Source organism: Coenobita brevimanus, chromosome 1 (assembly GCF_032717465.1).
Source record: "Coenobita brevimanus isolate Jiangsu-jjx chromosome 1, ASM3271746v2, whole genome shotgun sequence".
NCBI classification, from domain to species: domain Eukaryota; kingdom Metazoa; phylum Arthropoda; class Malacostraca; order Decapoda; family Coenobitidae; genus Coenobita; species Coenobita brevimanus.
This window is the reverse complement of record NC_136954.1, coordinates 61,184,217-61,205,289: the sequence shown is the minus strand read 5'-3', so window position 1 is coordinate 61,205,289 and position 21,073 is coordinate 61,184,217. Positions and strand designations below refer to the sequence as shown.

The 21,073-nt window shown below is 40.9% G+C and overlaps 1 protein-coding gene across 2 annotated transcripts in view; it reads left to right on the top strand.

The window, feature by feature from the left end:
• Positions 1-342: 342 nt before the first annotated feature.
• The window catches only part of LOC145407535 (uncharacterized), a 137,594-nt gene continuing 116,863 nt past the window's right edge, over positions 343-21,073 (top strand). Inside the window, exons 1-4 of one of the 2 annotated variants that reach the window (XM_080279234.1) lie at positions 343-368; positions 3,469-3,731; positions 14,277-14,362; positions 18,588-18,704. In XM_080279234.1, the coding sequence (XP_080135360.1) occupies positions 3,500-3,731; positions 14,277-14,362; positions 18,588-18,704 (435 nt within the window). In that variant the 5' untranslated portion in view covers positions 343-368; positions 3,469-3,499. Of the gene's footprint in view, positions 369-3,468; positions 3,732-14,267; positions 14,363-18,587; positions 18,705-21,073 lie in introns of both variants that reach the window. The other variant, XM_080278724.1, reaches the window with a different exon arrangement.

The following is a 21,073-nucleotide window of genomic DNA, read 5'->3' as shown; positions in this document are numbered from 1 at the left end:
GTAAACCAGTAAAGTGCTTGACTAAATAAATATTATAAAAATTTATGAATTGCTTTGAGTAGTTTTATCGTTTTAAAGATAGCAATAATTACATCCACTTATAGAAGCGTAAATTAAAATAGATAACTAGGATTTAGGAATCTCTGCAATGTACAGTCTCACCGTAAACAAAGGAGATGTTAAAATAATAGCCTCAGAATTATTAATGAGCAAATATTACTAATGCAATGTATTTCTCACATTACACGACATAATTTGTGAAGAACGAAATCGAAAGTTTGGGTTATAAATGAAACCACCCAGAAACGAGATAAGCTGTATAGTATCCCGTCATACGTGCTGGGGACTGGAGGAGCATCGGTGTCAGTGTAAGTGAATTCCAACACGGATAATGTTATGTAATCGTTATGAAGACCTTGTTGATACCATTACACCACGTAGGTGTGGAGCCTGTTAGTGAGAGATGTAAAATACAATATACTGAGAGCGTGTATTAAAAGTAGCCAGCTGTGTAATTTAGCGATTATCAAGATTTTATAAGAATACGGAAGATATAAAAGACGTAAAACTAATACGGAAGATATAAAAGACGTAAAATAGAGAAAATATAAGTAACATATCGCATAAAAAAATTCCTTGTCCTGGTGGTTATGACACCTCAGTCAGTCACAGTGCAACTATAGGAGTATTATGGGGGTACAGTACAAGGACAGAACCACAACTTTGCATTTCCGGTGGATACCTTCCCATGAGGTTGTTGTTGTTGTTGCTGGCGCACTTTCCTGTCCAGGGGCCGGATACTCAAAACGAGCCTTTTGCCACGGTGCCAGTTGATGAACGGCGCCTTTTTGTACGGCAGGTCAAAGGCGCCGTTGGGGGCACACCCGACTTCCATACTCAAACATTTTTAAAGGCGCCGTTGGTGTGCCTTTCCGTGGAAAGGCAACTTTCCCTCAGAATACGCCTTTTGATACCCCAGTCAATCACAGAAGCTTTATAAATATACTCTTAGGAATTGTCTACCAATCGCAAAGCAGCATTTCCTCTCAGCTGACGAACGTAAACAAAACATGAAGTGAGGGTGCAGCGTAGTAGTCCTGGCATTCGTTTTCGTAGTGATATTTTGTGGGAATGGTGAATAAACAAGCTGGGATTCAGTCGCACTAACTTCAAAGTTTTATGAGGGACACATAACTATCTATCTATCTGTCTATTGCCAGACGCCACAATCCCGCAAGGGGTGGTCATTTGACTTTGAGTTATTTGTTTTACGGGGAGGGGCACTAACCCTCCACCAACCCACTTGTTGACACGTAGGGAGCACGTATGGTTTGGTTATATGGTTACCACCCAGTGTTGTAAATGGTTTCTTGGCTTACATGAAACCATTTGGCTTGTCACTCGATGTAAAGCCACCTGTAAGGGAAAGAAAAGCAATAAGAAGTGACAGAAAAGATGGGAGAAATAGGAAGAGAGGAGGGCAGGTACAGAAAAAGAATGGTAAAGGCTAAGGAAGAAGTAGGCAGCACTCACTGTGCAAAATAAAGATACTGTCTATTCATGTGTATAATTATAGTACCTTCATTAACACCTTCCTTAAATATTTCGTGCACACTTATATATATATATATATATATATATATATATATATATATACACGTATATAACAAGGACTTTATGTAACCTGTGATTTTGTGAAATCCCTTAGGAATTCGTGAAATTAGTTTAAATTAGGATGGGTTAATGAAGGTTAGGTTAATTTAGACTGTGGTTAGGTTAGGCTGGGACAATCTAGGTTAGGTTAGGTTAATTTAGATGAACAATTAACAACTTAGCATCTTTCTATATTAAATTTAACCTAACCTTACCTGACTAACCTTAACCTCGATTATCCCATCCTAACCTAACCACAACCCAAGTTAATCTAACTAACCTAAACTTAGCCTTCTTTATCCTAGCCTAACCCAACCGCAGCCTAAATTATCCTAACCCTAATTGGGCCAAATTAATTTTAACTCATTTCATGAATTCCCTAGGGATTTCATGAAATCACTGGTTAAATAAATCCCCTGAAACAATTATAATAACAAGGTATTTGTCTGGCCAGTATTCCTCTTCTCTAAGCAAGAAGTAGTTGCTATTTCATTTCCTAGACCTACTGGTGGAAAGGCAGCTGCTATCCCAAGAAGAGAAATTAGGTAAAAGATGGGAGAAACACCAGCATTACCGCATTTCAGTTTCAAGCCAAATTTTCCTTGATTTTGTCTGTCTTGTAGCGTATAGGCCCAACTACAAAAGCAGATATGAATCATGACATGTACCGGTACAACATTCCCATAAAGCTATATCTTTCCTGTCATAATTGATTTAGAATAATTAGGTTTAGTTTGTTTAGGTTGAGTTCAGTTGGTATAACAAGAGGAAATCTGAGGGGATAAATTTGTAGCTTTGAACAAACCTTAATACAACCTACCAATATCCTAAACTGGCTTAACCTGTCATAACCTTGGCTACCCAAATTTAACCTACCATATTCAAAGCGTAATTGTGGGGAAACCCGTCGTGGGTGGATTTTCCACTGTTGCATGTTACTGTGGTGGTAGGTGGTGGCGACCATCATCCACTCACTTGATGTAGTGCTGCCTACTTCTTCCTTAGCCTTTGTCATTCTTTTTCTGTGCCTGTCCTTCTCTCTTCCTATTTCTCCCATCTTTCCTGTCACTTCTTATTGCTTTTCTTTCCTTTACAGGTGGCTTTACATTGAGTGACAAGCCAAATGGTTTCTGTAAGCCAAGAAACCATTTACAATGGTGGGTGGTAACCATATAACCAAATCATACGTGCTCCCTACGTGTCAGCAAGTGGGTTGGTGGAGGGTTAGTGCCCCCTTCCCGTAAAACAAATAACTCAAAGTCAAATGGCCACCCCTTACGGGATTATGGCGTCTGGCAATAGGTAGATAGATAGCATGTTACTGTAATGGGTCTTTGCACCTCCTAGTTAGGTGCCATACCCTTAACACAATGAGGATTTGGTTTAATGCTCAAGGGATATTATGGGGGAAAGGTGACTGAAAAAAAAAAAAAAAAAAAAAAAAAAAAAAAGTGCTAGCCAAGCCAAAGTTAGACTGCCATAATCATCATTCTTAACCACATACTTCACAGTATTCACTTAGCAACCACAGCAACAAAAAACTCCCCTTGGGAGTACCACTCTGATTGGCTGGTGCCACATTCTACTCCCAGATAAAAATTTATTTGTGGTTCAGCAAAGAACTATGCAGTACCATACAGAGCTGTATAGTTTTGTCACAATACACTAAGTGAAATAAAAACCTGGAAGAATTATGATTTATTGTATTCTAGTATTGTTTGTCAGTGTAATACAGTATATCAGATATACTGTAGTGAATTACTGGAATATGATATAGGTCAGTGTAGCTGTAATGCATTTTTTTTTTAATTTCAGTTTATGGCTGGAGTCCCAGTATGAGGGAAATATGAGATGGTTGGTGTGTTGTGTTGCGTTGTCCCTGGTACATCTGGCCACCGGGGACAAAATGACAGACCCGAATGATGACAACATGAACTATAACCTGGGAATGTTGTATGAAGACTCAGGTGATCAGGTCGACCCTCATGACATGCTGGCATACCCTAGTGAGAAGAGAGGGCCAAGAGGAGCAGGATTAATGGGAGATGAGGAGCAAGGAAAGGAGATCAATAAGAAAAGTTAGTTTAATGGTATTTTTCAGAATTTCAGTAGTTTTGAAGTAGCAGAATTGATTGTCATGAAGACTGAAATGGAGTCTGTGTTAAGCAAGTGAAGGTAAAGGTTTTATTGATAAATGTATGACAGGATGCATGTCCTATTTCACTGGACTGTACTTTTATGTATTCCTGCTTCTGTTTCTGCATGTCTCACTCCACTTAATTTTAATGAGAAATGGGGTTTGGATGATCATGATAAGGAACTTTTCAGTCTTATTGTTATTAATAATCATCACTGTAATTTGTTGGTCTGTGATTCATTGATTTACAGATTCGCTTTGCCATGAGGAATGTGAGAAGTGTGAATGTGGAGAGCAAGAGGGTGGAAGTGGTGAATGTGTTCAAGAGTGTGAGATATGTCATGATGGCTGTGTGTGAAACAAAAATGAAAGGGTGATAAGTGGAGGAGTGGGAGGGTCTGAAATGTGTAAGATTGGGCATGAATGAGTGAGGAGGATGCAGGGAAGGAGTTGCTTTGTTGATGAATGAGGTGTGGCAGAGTGGAATGAGAGATTACATATGTGTCAGCTTGAGGTATATGTATGTCAAGTTCGAGAAGGTGAAAGTGGCAGTAATTGTAGCGTATGCACCGTGTGAGGACAGGAGTGACTTTACACTGAGTGACAAGCCAAATGGTTTCCTGGACACCAGAAAAACGTTTACAATGCTGGGTGGTAACCATATAACCAAATTATGGCGCCTGATGGTTTAGTGTTTAATTACAGCACTCCAGTCGGATTGAGCTGATGAAGGTTTATATCCATGGGGTGGTTGGGGTTTATTGCTCATGTAATGCCACTCAGGGATGAGTGAGGCTGGTCACTCTCATCTTAAATGTCGGGACCAATGCCTATCCCCGGGCTCCTATGCTCCTCATGGGGCAATGTAGGATTGGATGATGGATGGATGGATGGATTGTAGTGTATGCATCGTGGCGGTAATTGTAGCGTATGCATTGTGTGAGGACAGGAGTGAGAAAGACAGATTTGGGGATGAGCTGGATGAAGCAGTGGGAGAATGCCCCGGAGCTATAAAATGATCATAATGGGATATATGAATGGAAAAGTAGGCACTGGTCCTAAGGATAACCTAATAGGATGTAATGAAGTACCAGGAGAAAATGGTAATGGAAATTGACTGAAGGATATGTGTCAGGAAAGGAGGTTGTGCTTTTCTAACTCGTATCTGAAACACAAAGGTGCACATAAGTATGCATGGTATAGAGGGAACAGGGATTGTGTTGAAAGAAGCCTGATTGATTACATGCTTGTAGAGAGGTCAGTGCTGGGAATGATTGCTGATACGAGGGCCGTGTGAGGACGATGTGGAAATCTGTCAGATCATATGATTGTGGTGCAGTATGCAAAATCAAGCTGAGAGGAGTGAGGTGGACCAGGAGAGAGAGGAGCAATCAAGGAGAAAGACTGAAAGTTGAGAAGCTGAGGATCAAAGAAATGGGAGATAAATATGGGACCAAAGTAGAGGAGAAGTTAGAATCAGTGAATTGGAATGAAATTGATCTGGACAGCCTGTGGAATGCATATAGGGATTGCTTAGTTAGAAATGCTAAAGCAGTGTTTGTTGTAACAAGAGTACACTCAACCCCCTGCTATCGCGCCTAATTGGTCACAGCAAACGCGCGTGATATCTGAATACGCGATAGCTGAACTACGTTTGGTCTGGTTAGTACTTGGATGGGTGACCGCCTGGGAACACCAGATGCTATTGGTATAACGTTCTCCCTACATGTCAAGTGGGGTTGGTGGAGGATTAGTGCCCCTCCCTGTAAAACAATTAACTCTAAGCCCTTGGCCACCCTGTTTGGGATACATGGCATCTGGCAATGAATGATTGAAAAAATGAACTGAACAATCAACGGGAAAATTTCTAATTGTTTTTTCGGTGGCCCATTTTTCTAACTTTTAACCACTTTATGCCTGCGATTTCCTGCCAAACTCTCCTCCAACATGAAATAAAGCATTATTATATTAATAATAACAGTATAATGAATAAATAAACAACATAAAAGGCCATCAAACTTTTATAAGGATTAAGGCTTGGGTGGTTTGATAGGTTCCGAGGCTTGGGAGTTGCTTAATTGCCGCCAGATCTCTTTAGCTGTCTCCATGATTTCTTAGTGTCCACAGCTAAAGGGGGTATCACACGGTACATCGTATCAGGAACAGCCGAGGAAGATTTAAGTGGAACAAAACTTGCACACTATCACACACGTTCCTCACACTGTTGCCAGAGCCCTGTCTCAGTTGTAAACACGTGATTACTTTACCGACATCACAGTTTTCTCAGCATAAAATATTCTTTCGAGTTGAATGGGTTTTGTTAACACTGTTTTGCCCATTGTATCCTCGGCAGGAATCTGTTGACATGCATTCCAAATGCCAGTGGTATCGTTGGCAATTTTACCATGTTACCATTCCGATTAACCATCGTATCCTCGGCAAACCTCGTATGAAGTGCCGTGTGAATAAGTTTCGCTTAGCCTGTCTTCAAACTCGACGCGTGATAGCGGTCTTGGGGTGCGTGATAGCATGTATGGTTGTGCATTTGATGTGTGCGTGATAGCAGATAAACGCGATAGCTGAATGTGTGATAGCAAGGGGTTGAGTGTAACAACAAAGAAGGGTACAGCATGGTGGGATGAAGAGGTTAAGAGAGCAGTGGAGGAAAAGAGGAAGAAGTGGCTTGAGTGGTTACAGGAGAGGGGTTCAGTTGAAGTAAGAATTGAATATATTGAGAGCAAGAAGCTCATAAAGAGACTGGTGAAGAGGAAAAAGGAGGAGGTAAATGATGATTTAGGAAGAAAAATGAATGCAGCTACTCTGAAAATAGGAAGTTATTCTGGAAAGTGGTGCGGAAATGTAGAAGTGAACAAAGGAAAGAGATGTAGAGGTGTGAAGGATGTAGGTGGTAGATTATTAACCCATGGGGATGAAGTAAGAACCAGATGGAAAGAATATTTTGAAAGCCTAATGAATGGGAATAGAGAGAGCAGAACCACTGTAAACATTATTGGTTTTGGGGGTGTGCAAAGAAGCAATGCAGAGACACGAAACGTGCTGCTCACACAGGTGAAGAGCACTGTGAGTTTTTGAAGAATGGAAAAGCAGCTGGGGTTGATGAGGTGTATGCAGAGATGATTAAATGTAGTGGAGAAAGCGGAATGAAGTGCTCGTTGGAGATATGTAAGAAGGCATGGATGTGTGAAACTGTGCCAGCAGAGTGGAAAAAGGCTGTTATTGTACCCATGTACAAAAATAAAAGTGAGCGAAGTGAGTGCAAGAATTATCGTGGCATAGGTTTATTGAGTGCGACAGGGAAGGCAAATGGAAGAATTATGATGGAGAAAGTAAGAGAGATAGAAGTCCTAGTGAGTGATGAACAGGGTGACTTTAGGAGTGGCAGAGGGTGTGTGGATCATATATTTGCAGTGAGACAGATAGTGGAGAAGGCTTGTTAGAAGGACTATAAGGTGTTTATGGCATTCATGGATGGAAAAAGCATACGACAAAGTAGACAGAGAAGGATTGTGGAAGGTTTTGTGCATGTACAGTGTAGATGGTAAGCTGTTAGGTGTCATCGAGAGTTTTTATGATGGTAGTAAAGAATGTGTAAGGGTTAATGGGCATCTAAGTGAATGGTTCACGATCGGTGTGGGCGTGTGGCAAGGTTGTCAGTATGTATGTGGATCGGGTCATGAGAGAAGTAAAAACATGAGTAATGGAGAGAGGGATGGCATTGGTAATGAATGGTGATGGATGGAATATCTCAAATTTGTTGTATGCTGATGATGCAGTACTATGGTCCTTCCATTTTATCAAGATCGTTTGGGCGTTGTCCCTCACGGGAGCTCCCCTTCGAGCGACACTGCCGAATCTGTACCAAAACACACCTCTCTGTCTCATGTCAGCTATTTGCTACTTCTAAATGAAATTTATTTACAGTATATGTATATAAAATTCTCTAATATGGCTATATAGTGTAAGAAAATGCCTATTGTTTTTAACCCTTTAACCATGGGCTTGTTTCGCTTTTTCTTGCGGCACCCGCAGGCATATTCGCGCTCTGACAGACTCTCTAAAAATATTTGCCAAAAATCAGTTATTAGTCCTAGAATATTAAAATCACATATGCTTATGGCACATACCTTCAGCTTTCTCCTGGGGTGTTTGTTGAGCCTTCGTCATGTACCGTAGGACTTGTGGAGACCTCTGAAGTTGGGTAACAAAGTCTTCACTTTACACTTCCTGACAACCCGTAATATAATTACCACAGCCTGATATTATCACTAGAAACACTATTCTATGATTCTCAAATAGTTTGGAATCCATATTCCATTAAAAAAAAACTGTGAAAGCAATGAAAATTACGAGGGCGTATGACCTTCCTACTTGCGCTAGTTCGCTGCTGGTGTTGTCATTTATTATTCATAAAAACACTCACAGTTTATATTTCTGTTACTATATAACACTTATATATATCTACAGTCTATATCTATAAGTTTCCTTCAGTAATAGTAGTTTATTGTCACTGTAGGCATTCAATTTCTTTCAGTAACATACGTAGCTTTCACTTTCTCGTCCTGTATACTAGCATTGAGAGTGAATGTCACTTTCACCTTCACTCTTATAACTCATAGTATTCATACATACTAGAGTGAAACTTTCACTTTCATTACTTCAAGTATATATACTCGTATTCTTATAATACTACTCATTTACATTTCTATTTACGTTCTCTATTTTATTTACATTATTTACATTTCTATTTTATTTACACTGTGTTATCCACTGTCACTTGAAGTAACTTATAAAACTATTTTCCACTGTTCACTTATATTTACATTCATTGCTTCACTTGCTGTTTACACATTATTTACAATTCCACTTGCACTGTTTTACTCAACAGAAAGATCATAATCACTCTATTTCAATTGTCAGCCCTTTGCCTCTTTCCACACGAGGTTTAGTAGGGGGTAAAGGTCACAGGGCCCTTTGCATGGGGCCAAAAAGTGGCCGTAGTTAGTAGGAGCGAACTGACGTACTTTCACCTTGGAAGATGACAGTGAACTGATAGGGATGGGCCGGGGTGGCCTACCTAGGGAAATGCATTACTGCAAACATCAGCCTCTTGAGAGCAGCTAATATATAGCAGTCAAATGATTGGCAAGAAATCTAGACAATACATTATAAATTAGGTAGTTCCAGGTGAATGTAAATATCACTTAGGCTTCTCCCTTCCCTCCTTATATATATTTTTAGTACGAGAATAGATTATACGGCATATTTCAAGGGGAAATAAACAGTGAAAATTAGCAAACGAGTGCACGTGAGGTGTTGTCAGGTGATAATTAGCCAATTCCAGGTGTATGGTACTCTCACTTACCTTATTTCTTTTTGGTATATATTATTTGGTATCAGAATAGGGTATAGGGCTTATTTCAATGGATGAAATCAGTGGAAAATTCCAGGGAAGATTTACCTAGCGTAGCACGGCCGGGCAGGCGAGAGGAGAGGGTAATGGAGGGAAGGTAGGGAGGGGAGTCAAGAAGGGGGAGAAATGGCTAAATTGTCAACAATGGATGGGAGTACAGATGAGATTAGGAGTGCTGAGTAGTGTTGGACATTGGCAGTACTGATAGATGATACAAGCTACCACTTGAAAGCCTGGGCGAATTCAAAATAACACAGAATCACAAAAGTGACGCCCCGCGGTATGATCCCTTGCTCCCAAGCGTCACGAAAGTGACGCCCTGCGGTTAAGGGGTTAATAATAACAATGACTTGGCAACGTTGCTTTCCAACGTTGTCGCGCTTGTAGGTGAGTCAGTGAGGGTAGGTCAGGTGTCAATCCGCAGGCCACTTTCTCTGACCGCCATTAAAAGATAAGCTTCTACCCCTACTACTCGCCCTCGTCTGCTCCACAGTTGAGAAAAAGAACTTATTTACAGCATAAATAAGTATTTTTTAGAAGAGAAGGCAAACAGGGGACCTATAATTGATCCCTCAAAAGCTGTTGCTCGAACTGCATAGGCCACCAACGTGAGTGAAGTAACAGTCAGACGAATTTGCTATTCCTTCAGTCAAGCCTGCATTACACAAAAGTCACCAGAACAATCTATAATAATTCATAAAACTGTATAGACTTTTTATAGAAATAAATCACCATAAACTGTAGATTTTATATGCAGAGAGAGAGAGACAGAGACAGACAGACAGACAGGCAGACAGATGAAGTCAGGAGGTTTTTCCTCAAATTCTAATAATTCATAAAACCGTATAGACTATTTACAGAAATAAATCTCCATAAAATGTTGATTTTATATGCAGAGAGAGAGAGAGGGAGAGAGAGAAAGAGAGAGGGCTGGGAGTGAGGGTTAACCCTTGTCTCTAATCTGATAATTGGCCCAGTAGAAACTGTGGCAACGTCGCACGTAGGGGAAGTCCCGTGAGGGACAACGCCCAGACGATCTGGATAAAATGGAAGGACCATACTTGCAAATACCCGACAAGAAATTGGTAGATTAGTGTAGAGCTTTGCTGATGTGTGTGAGCGACGTGCCTTGAGAGTAAACGTAGAAAAGAGTAAAGTGATGGTTATTGAGAGAGCAGGCAACTCCCAGTGTGATGTTACAGTGAATGGAGAGAGACTGGAATTGGTGAGATTTCAAATATTGTACTGGGGTACAGTGATAGAAAAGAGGGGAAAATGTGCAAAAGAAGTGGAAAGTAGAGTGACACAAGGCAGGAAAGTAGCTGGTGCAGTAAAGGTCTTGATAAGAAACAGAGGTTTGAGTGTTGCAGCTGCACGAGGCTTACATGAAGGAGTGTTAGTGCTACCTTTAACATAGGGATGTGAGACTATGGTGTGGCATGAAAATGAAAAGTCAAGAGTGAGAGCAGTGGAAATGGGACTGCTGAAGAATGTATGTGGTGTACAGAGAGTGGATAGGATATGAAATAATGTGATTCATGAAAGATGTGGAGTGAGGAAGTCTGTGGACACCAGAATCAAAGAGAGTGTACTGAGATGGTATGGTGATGTGGAGAGAATGGATAACTATAGAGTGGTGAAAAAGGTACTGTGTACCTGAGCAAATTTGAAGGCGGGAGGAGGTGAGGTAGGCCAAGGAAAAGATGGAGGGATATGGTGGATGAGTGTGTGAGGAAGAGAGGTATGGAAGTCGGTGAGGCTAGGGGACTGACAAGAGATCGAGCTGGCTGGATGGGCATTGTGAGGAAAAGTGCACATTCAGGGATTTGGCGCCCCATTTTAACGTGACATCATCTGGGTTGGCTCTGTCGGATATGTTTATATGAAGCTACAGAACGTGGTGAATGTTTTTGGCATATCAGATAGAGGCAGGATTCCGGGGGCTTGAATGATGAGTGAATGAAAGCTTGGCCCATTGGATTGGGTAGATTAGGGCTGTCTGGACATTGCTACTTCTCACCCTGCCCGAGGGTGGGAAAGGAGGTCTGGATGATGATGATGATGATGATTTAAAAAATGGTGTAAGGTAAATGGTTCTCTATTGCTTTGGCCTTTTTGGTGTTTATGTCTACTATTTTGTGTCAAAAAATTAATTTAGTGCGTTGTGATAGCTACAATGTTTTATTTAAAAAAAGGAACTTTATTTTTTTGCTCAGAAATCCTGATCCTATAACTTTGTGCAGTGTCCAAAAACTCAGAATGTTGTAGGCTATCCTTGTGAAAAGTTATGCAGTTTTACCAGGTCATGCCAAGGGAGGATGACCTTTGATGAGAAGGGAATTTGGAACCAAAGAAAAATGACCGCATAACCATAGGCTAATAGGGAGAGACTCTTTCCTTCCTTTATTCTTTCCTTTTCCATCTGCCTGTTGGTGACTCTACACTGAGTGACAAGCCAAATGGTTTCCTGTACACCAGGAAACCATTTACTGCGCTGGGTGGTAACCATATAGCCAAATTTTGTCACCTGGTGGTTTAGTGGGTAATTATTGCTCTCCAGTCGGATTGAGCCAGTGAAGGTTTATATCCAAGGGGTGGTTGGGGTTGAATGCTCATGTAATGCCACTCAGGGATGAGTGAGGCTGGTCACTCTCATCTTAAATGTCGAGACCAACTGCCTAGCCCTGGGCTCCTACGCTCCTCATGGGGCAATATAGGATTGGATAATGGATGGATGGATGAAATATAAAGGGTTTACATTTGATCTGTAGCTAAGTTGTTAAATAGTGATATAGCAAGAGTTAACCTTTGCTCCCAGTCCTCCATGCATGCAACAGGTCAGGTCTGAACTTTTTATTTTGTTTTTTTATTTATATATATTTTTTTAAATGCAAAAAGGAGGAACCAAAGGCCAGGATCACGCAAACCATTCTTCCCAAGAAAAAACAAAAGCAATACAAGAGAGCCAACTTGAAACTCTGTTCATTTTGAGATGCCTGGACACACTGCATTTGAAAGACTGGAGATCATGGGAAGTAGGAAATACAGTCAGAGGGAGACAGTTCCAGAGTTGACCTGTTGCATAAATGAAGGACTGGGAGTAACAGTTAACTGTTGCAATGGAGAGTTGGACAGTAAAGAGATGTGAGATTTTGCCAGACGAGTGCTATGCGCCCATCGTAGTGGTGGAGGGGTGCAAGCAGATAGTTCAGAGTAGCAGTGACCAGTGAAGTAGCAATAGAAAAGAGATAAAGATGCATCAGTGCAGTGAAGAGACAGAGGTTGAAGGGAGCCAGCAAGAGGAGGAGAATTCATGAGATGAAAAGCCGTTGACTCCACCTTATTGAGCTGTATGTAGGGAGCCTCCTCACCTGCGAGTTGTACTATACAAGGGGGTGAATAAAATCCATGTATAAAAGCAACAACTGTGCAGGGGTAAAGAAGGTATGGAGTCGGCTTAACACACCTAATCTCTTGGAAGCAGATTTTAAAAGAGATGTAATATGATCTTTCCAAGATAAATCCCAAGAGAATGAAACCCCAAGTATGTTTAAAGATGTTGCAGGATTGAGCTGGATATTGTTAAACATTAGTGGGTACTCCTGTTGAAGATTTTGACGGGTTGATAGGTGTAAGAACTAAGTTTTTGATGTGTTAAAAACAACAAGATTACTTTTACCCCAGTCAGAGATACGAGCCAAGTCAGACATTAGGTGTGCTATAGCGGCATTCCTTGTTTGTTGAAGTAACTGCTGAGATGAATGTTGCAGTAAGTGAGTGGAAAGGTGAAGGGTGGAGTCATCAGCAAATGAGTGGATAGGGTTAGATGTACAAATCAGAAGGTCATTGATGAATAAAAGGAAGAGAGTTGGTGATAGGAGAGAGCCCTGAAGAACACCGCTATTGATAGATCTAGGAGAAGAACGGTGGCCTTCTGCAACAGCAGCTATAGAACAACCAGAAACCATCATAGTGGAAAAGAGGAGTGAAAGATGATGAGGTAAAGTTGTTAGAAAGGTTTTTGGCAAGGTGACAGAAGGAACAGGATGAATTTGAGTTGGAGAGTTCAGAGCATTTAATACGGATGAAATTGTTTTTAGCAGAGCGAAGAACAGACTTAGCATGATTCCTGGTTGAAGCATAAAAAAGATGAGATTCAGGGGTGGGTTGGCTCTGGTACCTTTTGTGAGCCTTCTCCCTATTGTGGACAGCATTAGATCAAGCATAATTAAACCAAAGTTTCGTTGCATTAGTCAAAGGACATGGGAAAGGAATTTATGCTTCCATGCCCGAGAGAATAACCTCCGTAATGCACATCTCACACTAAGATGGCACTCAGCTGTGGAAGCAATAATCATTCCAGGGAAAATCAAAGAAGTACTGCCTGAGGGCCTCCCAATCAGCAGCTCCGAAGTACCACAACCGTCGTTTCTTTGAAGGATCCACAGGCTGTACTGGAGCAATAGGACAGGTTATGGTGATAAGGTTGTGGTCAGAAGTGCCCAACGGAGAGAAAAGATTAACAATGTCAGCAGAAGGATTAGTTGTAAGGAAGTGGTCAAGTATGTTGAAACTCGCTCTAAGGCAGTCGTAGATACGGGTAGGGTGCTGTACAAGCTGCTCTACTGTAGATCATTAAGGATACAAATGCTGTTGGCTTGTTCACCAGGTGGATCAATCTGTATATTCAACTGCCTATGACCTCCAACCTTTCAAACACTGTGGCCAAGGCATCTTGAAGTCAATGGATCTTCAATTCTGGTTCTCAATTATCATATTTTTGTTTTTTCTTGGAAGGAACAACCTTTCATGCTTCAAGCTTTTGGTTCCTTCTTCACTGCATAAAGAAAGTGTGTTGTTTTAACCATTATCCAGATGTATAATAGCTTTCTGTAATTAGCTAGGCTAAATGGACTTGAATGAGTGGAGTGATAAATGGACAAGTGTAAGATAATAAATGGACAAGTATGAGTAAAGTAACAAATGGACAAGGTGAGTGAAGTAATTATGTAGTAAAATTATACTGTATTTGACTTCTGTTTTCAGGAAATTTAGAAGCAGATCAAGAGCAGCTGAAATTCATGCAGACACAGCTGCTGGACTGCAAGGCACTAGTGTCTCAACTGGAAAAAAGTGTTAAGGTAAATTTAAATGACTTTTTTTTTTTTTTTTTTTTTTTTTTTTTTTTTAAGGTGAAGCTCCTTCTTGTATTTCCAAAGTACAATATACCAGGTATGGTGTATCATTTCATTAAGTTTCGTATATAAAGGCTCCAACATCATTTCATTTTGTTTCGTTTATAAAGGCTCCAACATGCATGCATTGGCCTATGTCACCTAACGGTGGCTTTCCATGCTCCTCAGTTTCTGGCAGCCTCTCTCTTCAGTCCGTTATGCCTGAGGTCACACTGTATGACTTCATCCCAGGTCATTTTTGGTCTGCCTGTCACAACCCTACTCCCAGTGTTATTACTTCTCACTTTCTGCATCCAATTGTCATCCCCCATCCTCTCCACATGCCCAAACCATCTCAATCTGTCACGCCTCATCACAACACCAAATACACTTTAGTCCCACCCTTCCTCTAAACTCATCCATTGTAAACCTGGCCCCTCCAGGTTTGCATTCAAGGACACACTGCACATTCATCTACTCATTGTCATTTCTGTACGTTTGAGCCTGCAAATATGCTCATCCTTCACTGCCCAGGTCTCACTACCATACAGCATTACACTCCTAACATGCCTCATACAGAAATCCCTCAGCATGGAGGGAGAGCCCTCTCAATGTCAGGGGAGGGAACAGCTCCCCGAAGTGTATATATATATATATATATATATATATATATATACACAGTAACCTCTCAAATAATGCGAGGGTTAGGTTCCTGGAGAGGTGGTGTTAGTTAAAAACACGTTTTTTTTAACATAATTTTCCCATAAGAAACAATGGTAATATTGGGGGTTACGTTCCTGGACTCTGGGAAAGTCTACCCATTTGGGGAGTTATGCTACTCTAAACTTAAAAGCAACAATATTAATTTGAAGGAAAATCCACGTAAAAAACAAAAACAGTATACTGTATTTGGGGAGAAATAAACAACATTTAAGTCCTAGTTGGGCCGAAGCGTTGTTTACTCCTCCCCAAATACATACTGTTTTCGTTTTTTATGTGGATTTTCTTTCAAATCTGCTTCATTCATGGCATTGTGAAAGTTCCTCAACATTATTAATGCATTAGTAGGTCATAAAAACACTAGAGTAAAAGCAATATTTTCATTACAGTAAGTAGGTCACAAACAATAACAACACACCGCCTCACGTCATCTATGCATCACTCGTCGTCTGCTGCTGTCCTTCCTCACCCCACTACCCCACCTCTCGCCGCTCCCCACTCTAAATTTGTTGTCCCTCCTGGCTCTGCTGTCCTTCCTCTTCCTCTTCCTCTGACTTCCATGCTACTGGTGATGAAGTTAACTCCCTGAAGTTTTCTGTGTTCTTCATAAAGAACTGCTCTCTTTTGATCTGAGTAGTTTTCTTTCTGTTCTGCAGCATCAAGTTGTAACAATTTAGATATGCCATCACTTTCCTGGCCAAATTTTGTCCGAAAATGAGCCAATTGGCTCAGAATGGGGCCAAACTTCATTTTCAAATATTATAGTTTGATAAAACCAGTTTAAGCAACAGACAAATAAAAAATTGTATTTATGCATAAACTGCCACACACGGTCTTTCAACCTGGGACTGTCCAAGGTGCGCGCGGCTAATTTGAAATGATCACGTATGTGAAAAGTTGCGTTAAATCGAGAAACCCTTGTTAGTTAAACATATCTCCTTAAATATTTGCTCGTGTTAAAACGAAAACGCGTTTTTTTAAACTCGTGTTAGTTGAGGGGTTACCGTATATATCTATCTATCTATCTATCTATCTATCTATCTGTCTATTGCCAGACGCCTCAATCCTGTTTGGGGTGGCCACAAACAAATCGCCTCCAAGTCGCCCTGTCCCCCGCCATTTCACTGCCCTGCTCCCAACTCACACCCCCCTCTCTCATATACCTCTCCACCCCGTCCCTCCATCTCATCCTCGGCCTCTCCCTCCCTCTCCTCCCCTCCACCACACTCACATACACTGTCCTCATCAGTCTCTCACCCTCCATCCTCTCCATATGGCCAAACCACCTCAGTGTGTTCCTCCTAATGCTTCCTATCACATCCACATCCACACCACAATGCTCCTTTATATCCTCATATGTCAGCCTGTCTCTCCATGTAACTCCATAGGCTCCTCTTAAATAACACATTTCCACTGCTCTCACTCTTGCCTTGTGTCCTTCAACAACGTCCAAACTTCACTTCCATATGTTAGAGTTGGTATCACAATACTGTCATGTAGTAACTTTTTCACTTCCATGCTCACTTCTCTGTTTCTTATCACTGCTTTCAAGGAACCAGCAATCTTTCTTCCTTGTTGTACCCTTTCAAGCTCTTCACCCTCCAAACTTCTGTCCCTACTCATCACACTACCCAAGTACTTAAACGTACTCACATTTTCCATTTCCTCACCATCCATCTTCACTATACATTCACTGACTTCACCCCTCTCAAAGACCATCACTTTAGTCTTCCCTGCATTTTCCTTTAGATTCTGTTTCTTACACATTCTCCCAAACTCATCCACCAATCCTTGCAGCTCCCCTTCTTCTTCACTCAACAACACAGTATTATCTGCTAACAACAGTACAGGAAGTTTCTAAACACTATCCTCTCTCACCAGGGCCACTCCAACATCCACTGCCCTACCTTGTACCACTTTTATTACCCCATCCATGTACAGATTGAACAACCATGGAGACATGACACATCCCTGTTTCAACTGAACCTTCAAAGAGAAAAATTCACTTAGTTCACCATCCACACACACTGCAGCCTTAGCACCATCATATATACTTTTCACAGCATTCAACAACTTCCCATCTACTCCATATATTCTTAATACTTTCTACAATCCTTGTCTATCTACCCTGTCATATGCTTTCTCTAAATCCATGAAAGCCACATACAATTTCTTTGCCTTCTCTAGAAACTTTTCCACTAAAGATCTAAGAATGAACATCTGATCTACACAACCTCTCCCCTTCCTAAAGCCTCCCTGTTCTTCAGCTAATTCCTCTCTTCTTTCCCTAACTCTGTCAATAAGTATCCTACCATATACTTTTCCTATTACACTAAGAAGACATATGCCCCTATGATTACCACACACTTCTTTTTCCCCTTTTCCTTTTGTACAAGGGAATAATTATACCTGACTTCCAATCCTCTGGGACTCTACCTTCCTCCCAGGCCAATCTGCACATCTTCCACATCCATTCTACTACTATCTCTCCCCCATGCATCAGCATTTCACCACACACTCCATCAATTCCTGGGGCTTTCCCCAATTTGACTTTCTTCATTGCTTCCACAACTTCTATCTGCAGATTTCTTCCTGTCTTCTCACCTCCCTCTTTCTCCCAGCCATTCCCCAGCCACTTATACTCGCATTACTTCCATCCTCTGTGTTCAACAATTCCTCAAAGTTTTCTCTCTATCTGCTCACTTTTTCTCCCTTCTCCACTAGTAATCTACCATTTTTATCTTTCACTCCCCTGCTAACTTCACTGCCACCCTGTCTTACTCTCTTCACCTCTTTCCAGAACATTTTCTTTTTTGACCCAAGCTCAAAATGTCCGGGACTTGGGGTGTCCGGGACTTAAAGGGATTACTGTACATACTGTGTGTGTATATATATATATATATATATATATATATCCTGTATATACATATATGTGGTATTCAGAGACAAGGGCAATTTTTAACTCATGCAGTACCAAAATCTCACATCCATATATTTAAATGGGCACTAATTCAGCTTCACACATTGGTTTTGCAGCCTCCATATTCAGACCTCTGCTTCTTATCAAGCCCTTCATAATACCAGCCACCTTCATTCCTTGTGCTTCTCTACTTTCAACATCTTTTTTTACACGTACTTCTCATTTCTAGTACTGCACCTGGGTAATTAATGTCTTTTACCAATGGATTTTTTCTTTCACGAGCATTGCATACTATGTTACATTTGCTAACAATCATTGCTTCATTAATCCTCATTTTCTCTCAAAACATGCAACAGTTCAAAAGTATGGAATAATTTTTGGTACCCTCAGGTCTTGATTCCTCCCTCCCCCTAAAGTCTGCCCTATGATGCATACATTATTCTGTGCAGCATTGAATGTTTTTTGGCTTTATGACTGTTTTTTGTTGCATATACATGAATACCTTTCATGCATGAGTTTTGTGCTATAATTGTTTCTAATTGTATCCTACAGGTGGAGCAACAGAAATCATCATTAATGGAGAAGAAACTTACAACAGAATCACCCATTGATATGCAAGCATTCTACACCCGTCTCATCCATCACCTTTGGAATATTCTGGAACTGGAGGTGAGAGAGGATTTCAGTAGAGAAATGAATAGTAAGTAGGTAATACATGAAATTGATATATGTATTTATGTATGGTATTGTACATGATTGGTGCAGTGAAAAGATGCAGTAAGGAAGGAAAGTATTAGGGACATTAACCCATGGATTGTGTGCCACAGCTCAGGCTGGGTAGCATTGCGTTGCGAGCCACAGCTCAGGTTGTGCTGGCCGAGCATCACAGCTAACTAATCCATCCAAACGCAAACTTATGCATGGCACTATGCAAAGATGGAGAGAGAGAGAGAGATTTTTTTTTTTTTTTTTTCACCAGATGATGTCCTGAATGTTTATCTTCAAGTTTATAATAAACTAATTTTTTTTTTTTTTTTTTTTTTTTAACTCCCCTACGTAAACTTACGTATGGCCCTATGCAAAGACGGAGAAAGATTTTTTTTTTTTTACCAGATGATTCCTTGGATGTTTATCTTCAAGTTTATAATAAACAAAAATTATTATTTATTTTATTTTTTTCATAATTTTTTGCGTACTACAAGGTGGGATAAAAAAGGTAATTGCGCAGTCCAAAGGTTAAGAGAAGTTATGTCATCATCATCATCATAATCAGTGTCATTATCATCACCCCAACCTTAATTTCCACTATAAAGATGGAGTGAGAAGCAAAGTAAGAAAAAGAATTACAAATTATTGGAATTTTCAGTTTGATATGAGAATGAAGGATAAGTTCTGTGACAGTATATGGGAACCAGTACTGATGCACAGTAGTTAAACTCAGAGTGGGGAAATAAGTTACATTTTGGAGTGACCTGAAATAGATCCATCTATCCATCCATCATCCATTCCTACACTGCCCCATAAGGAGCGTAGGAGCCCGGGGCTAGGCAGTTGGTCCTGACATTTAAAATGAAAGTGACCAGCCTCACTCATCCCTGAGTGGCATTACATGAGCAATCAATCCCAACCACGCCTTGGATATAAACCTTCACCGGGCCAATCTGATTGGAGCGCAATAATTACCCACTAAACCACCGGGCGCCAAAGTTGGTTATATGGTTACCACCCAGTGTAGTAAATGGTTTCCTGGCGTACAGGAAACCACTTGGCTTGTCACTTAGTGTAGAGTTGCCAACAGGCAGAAGGAAGAGGAAAGAATGAAGGAAAGAGAGAAGAGGGAGTGTAAAGTCACCCGTAGGCAGAAGGACAAGGAAAGAATGAAGGAAAGAAAGACAGAAGAGGTTGGAGGGAAAGAAAGATGGAGGAGAGGAAAGGGCAGACACCCGACAGCAGCACTACATCGAATGAGTGGATAGTGAGCACCCCCACCTACCACAATCTAATTACAGTAATTAATCTATCTATCCCGACGCCCCAGTCCCACAAAGGGTGGCTGCAGACAAATTGCCTCCAAATCGCTATGTCACCCACCAATTGACTGCCCTCCCCCAAACTCGCTCCCCCCTCCCTCATATACCTCTCAACTCCACCCGTCCACTTCATCCTCAGTCTTCTCCTCTCTCTCTCTCCCTCCCTCCACTTCACCTACATACACCCTCTTTGTCAAACTTTTATTCTCCATTCTCTCCACATGTCCAAACCACCTCAGTGTATTTCTCCTAATTTTCTCAACCACATCCACATCCACCCCACGACGTTCCTTCACTTCTTTGTTTGTCAACTTGTCCCTCCATGTCACTCCACATGCTTCTCTCAGGTAACTCATTTCCACTGCTCTCACTCTTGACTTGTTTTCCTCTAGCAAGGTCCATGCCTCGCTTCCATACATCAGGGTAGGGATCACAATACTGTCATCCTCAAAAGTTCCATCCTTACTCATCACACTACCCAAGTACTTGAATGCACTCACATTCTCCATATCCTCACCATCCAACCTCACTGTGCATTCTGTGACTTCATTTCTCTCAAACACTATAACTTTACTCTTGTTTACATTAACTTTCAGATTCCTCTTCCTACACACTTTCCCAAATTCATTCACCAAACCTTGCAACTCCCAACAATACTGTATCATCAGCAAACAGCAACACCGGAATCATCCACATCTCACCCTCATTCATTAGAGCCACCCCCACATCCACTGCCCTACCTTGCACCTCCTTGACCTCTTCTTTACCGACAGCTCCCCCAAATGTAAACATTATGTTTACTCCCCATACCGACCTGATAGCTCCCCCTCCCATGTGTGAGGGGTAGTGTATATTTTTTGCCACATTGAAACTATTCACTCTTTTTTATTTGTTTGTATACTGATGATCACATAAACCCAGCATGATGTTGGTAATAAAAAAATATTATTAAATAAATCATTACGGTATATAAGTTTACATATCTTATGCTAAAGTACTGTTAGCCAG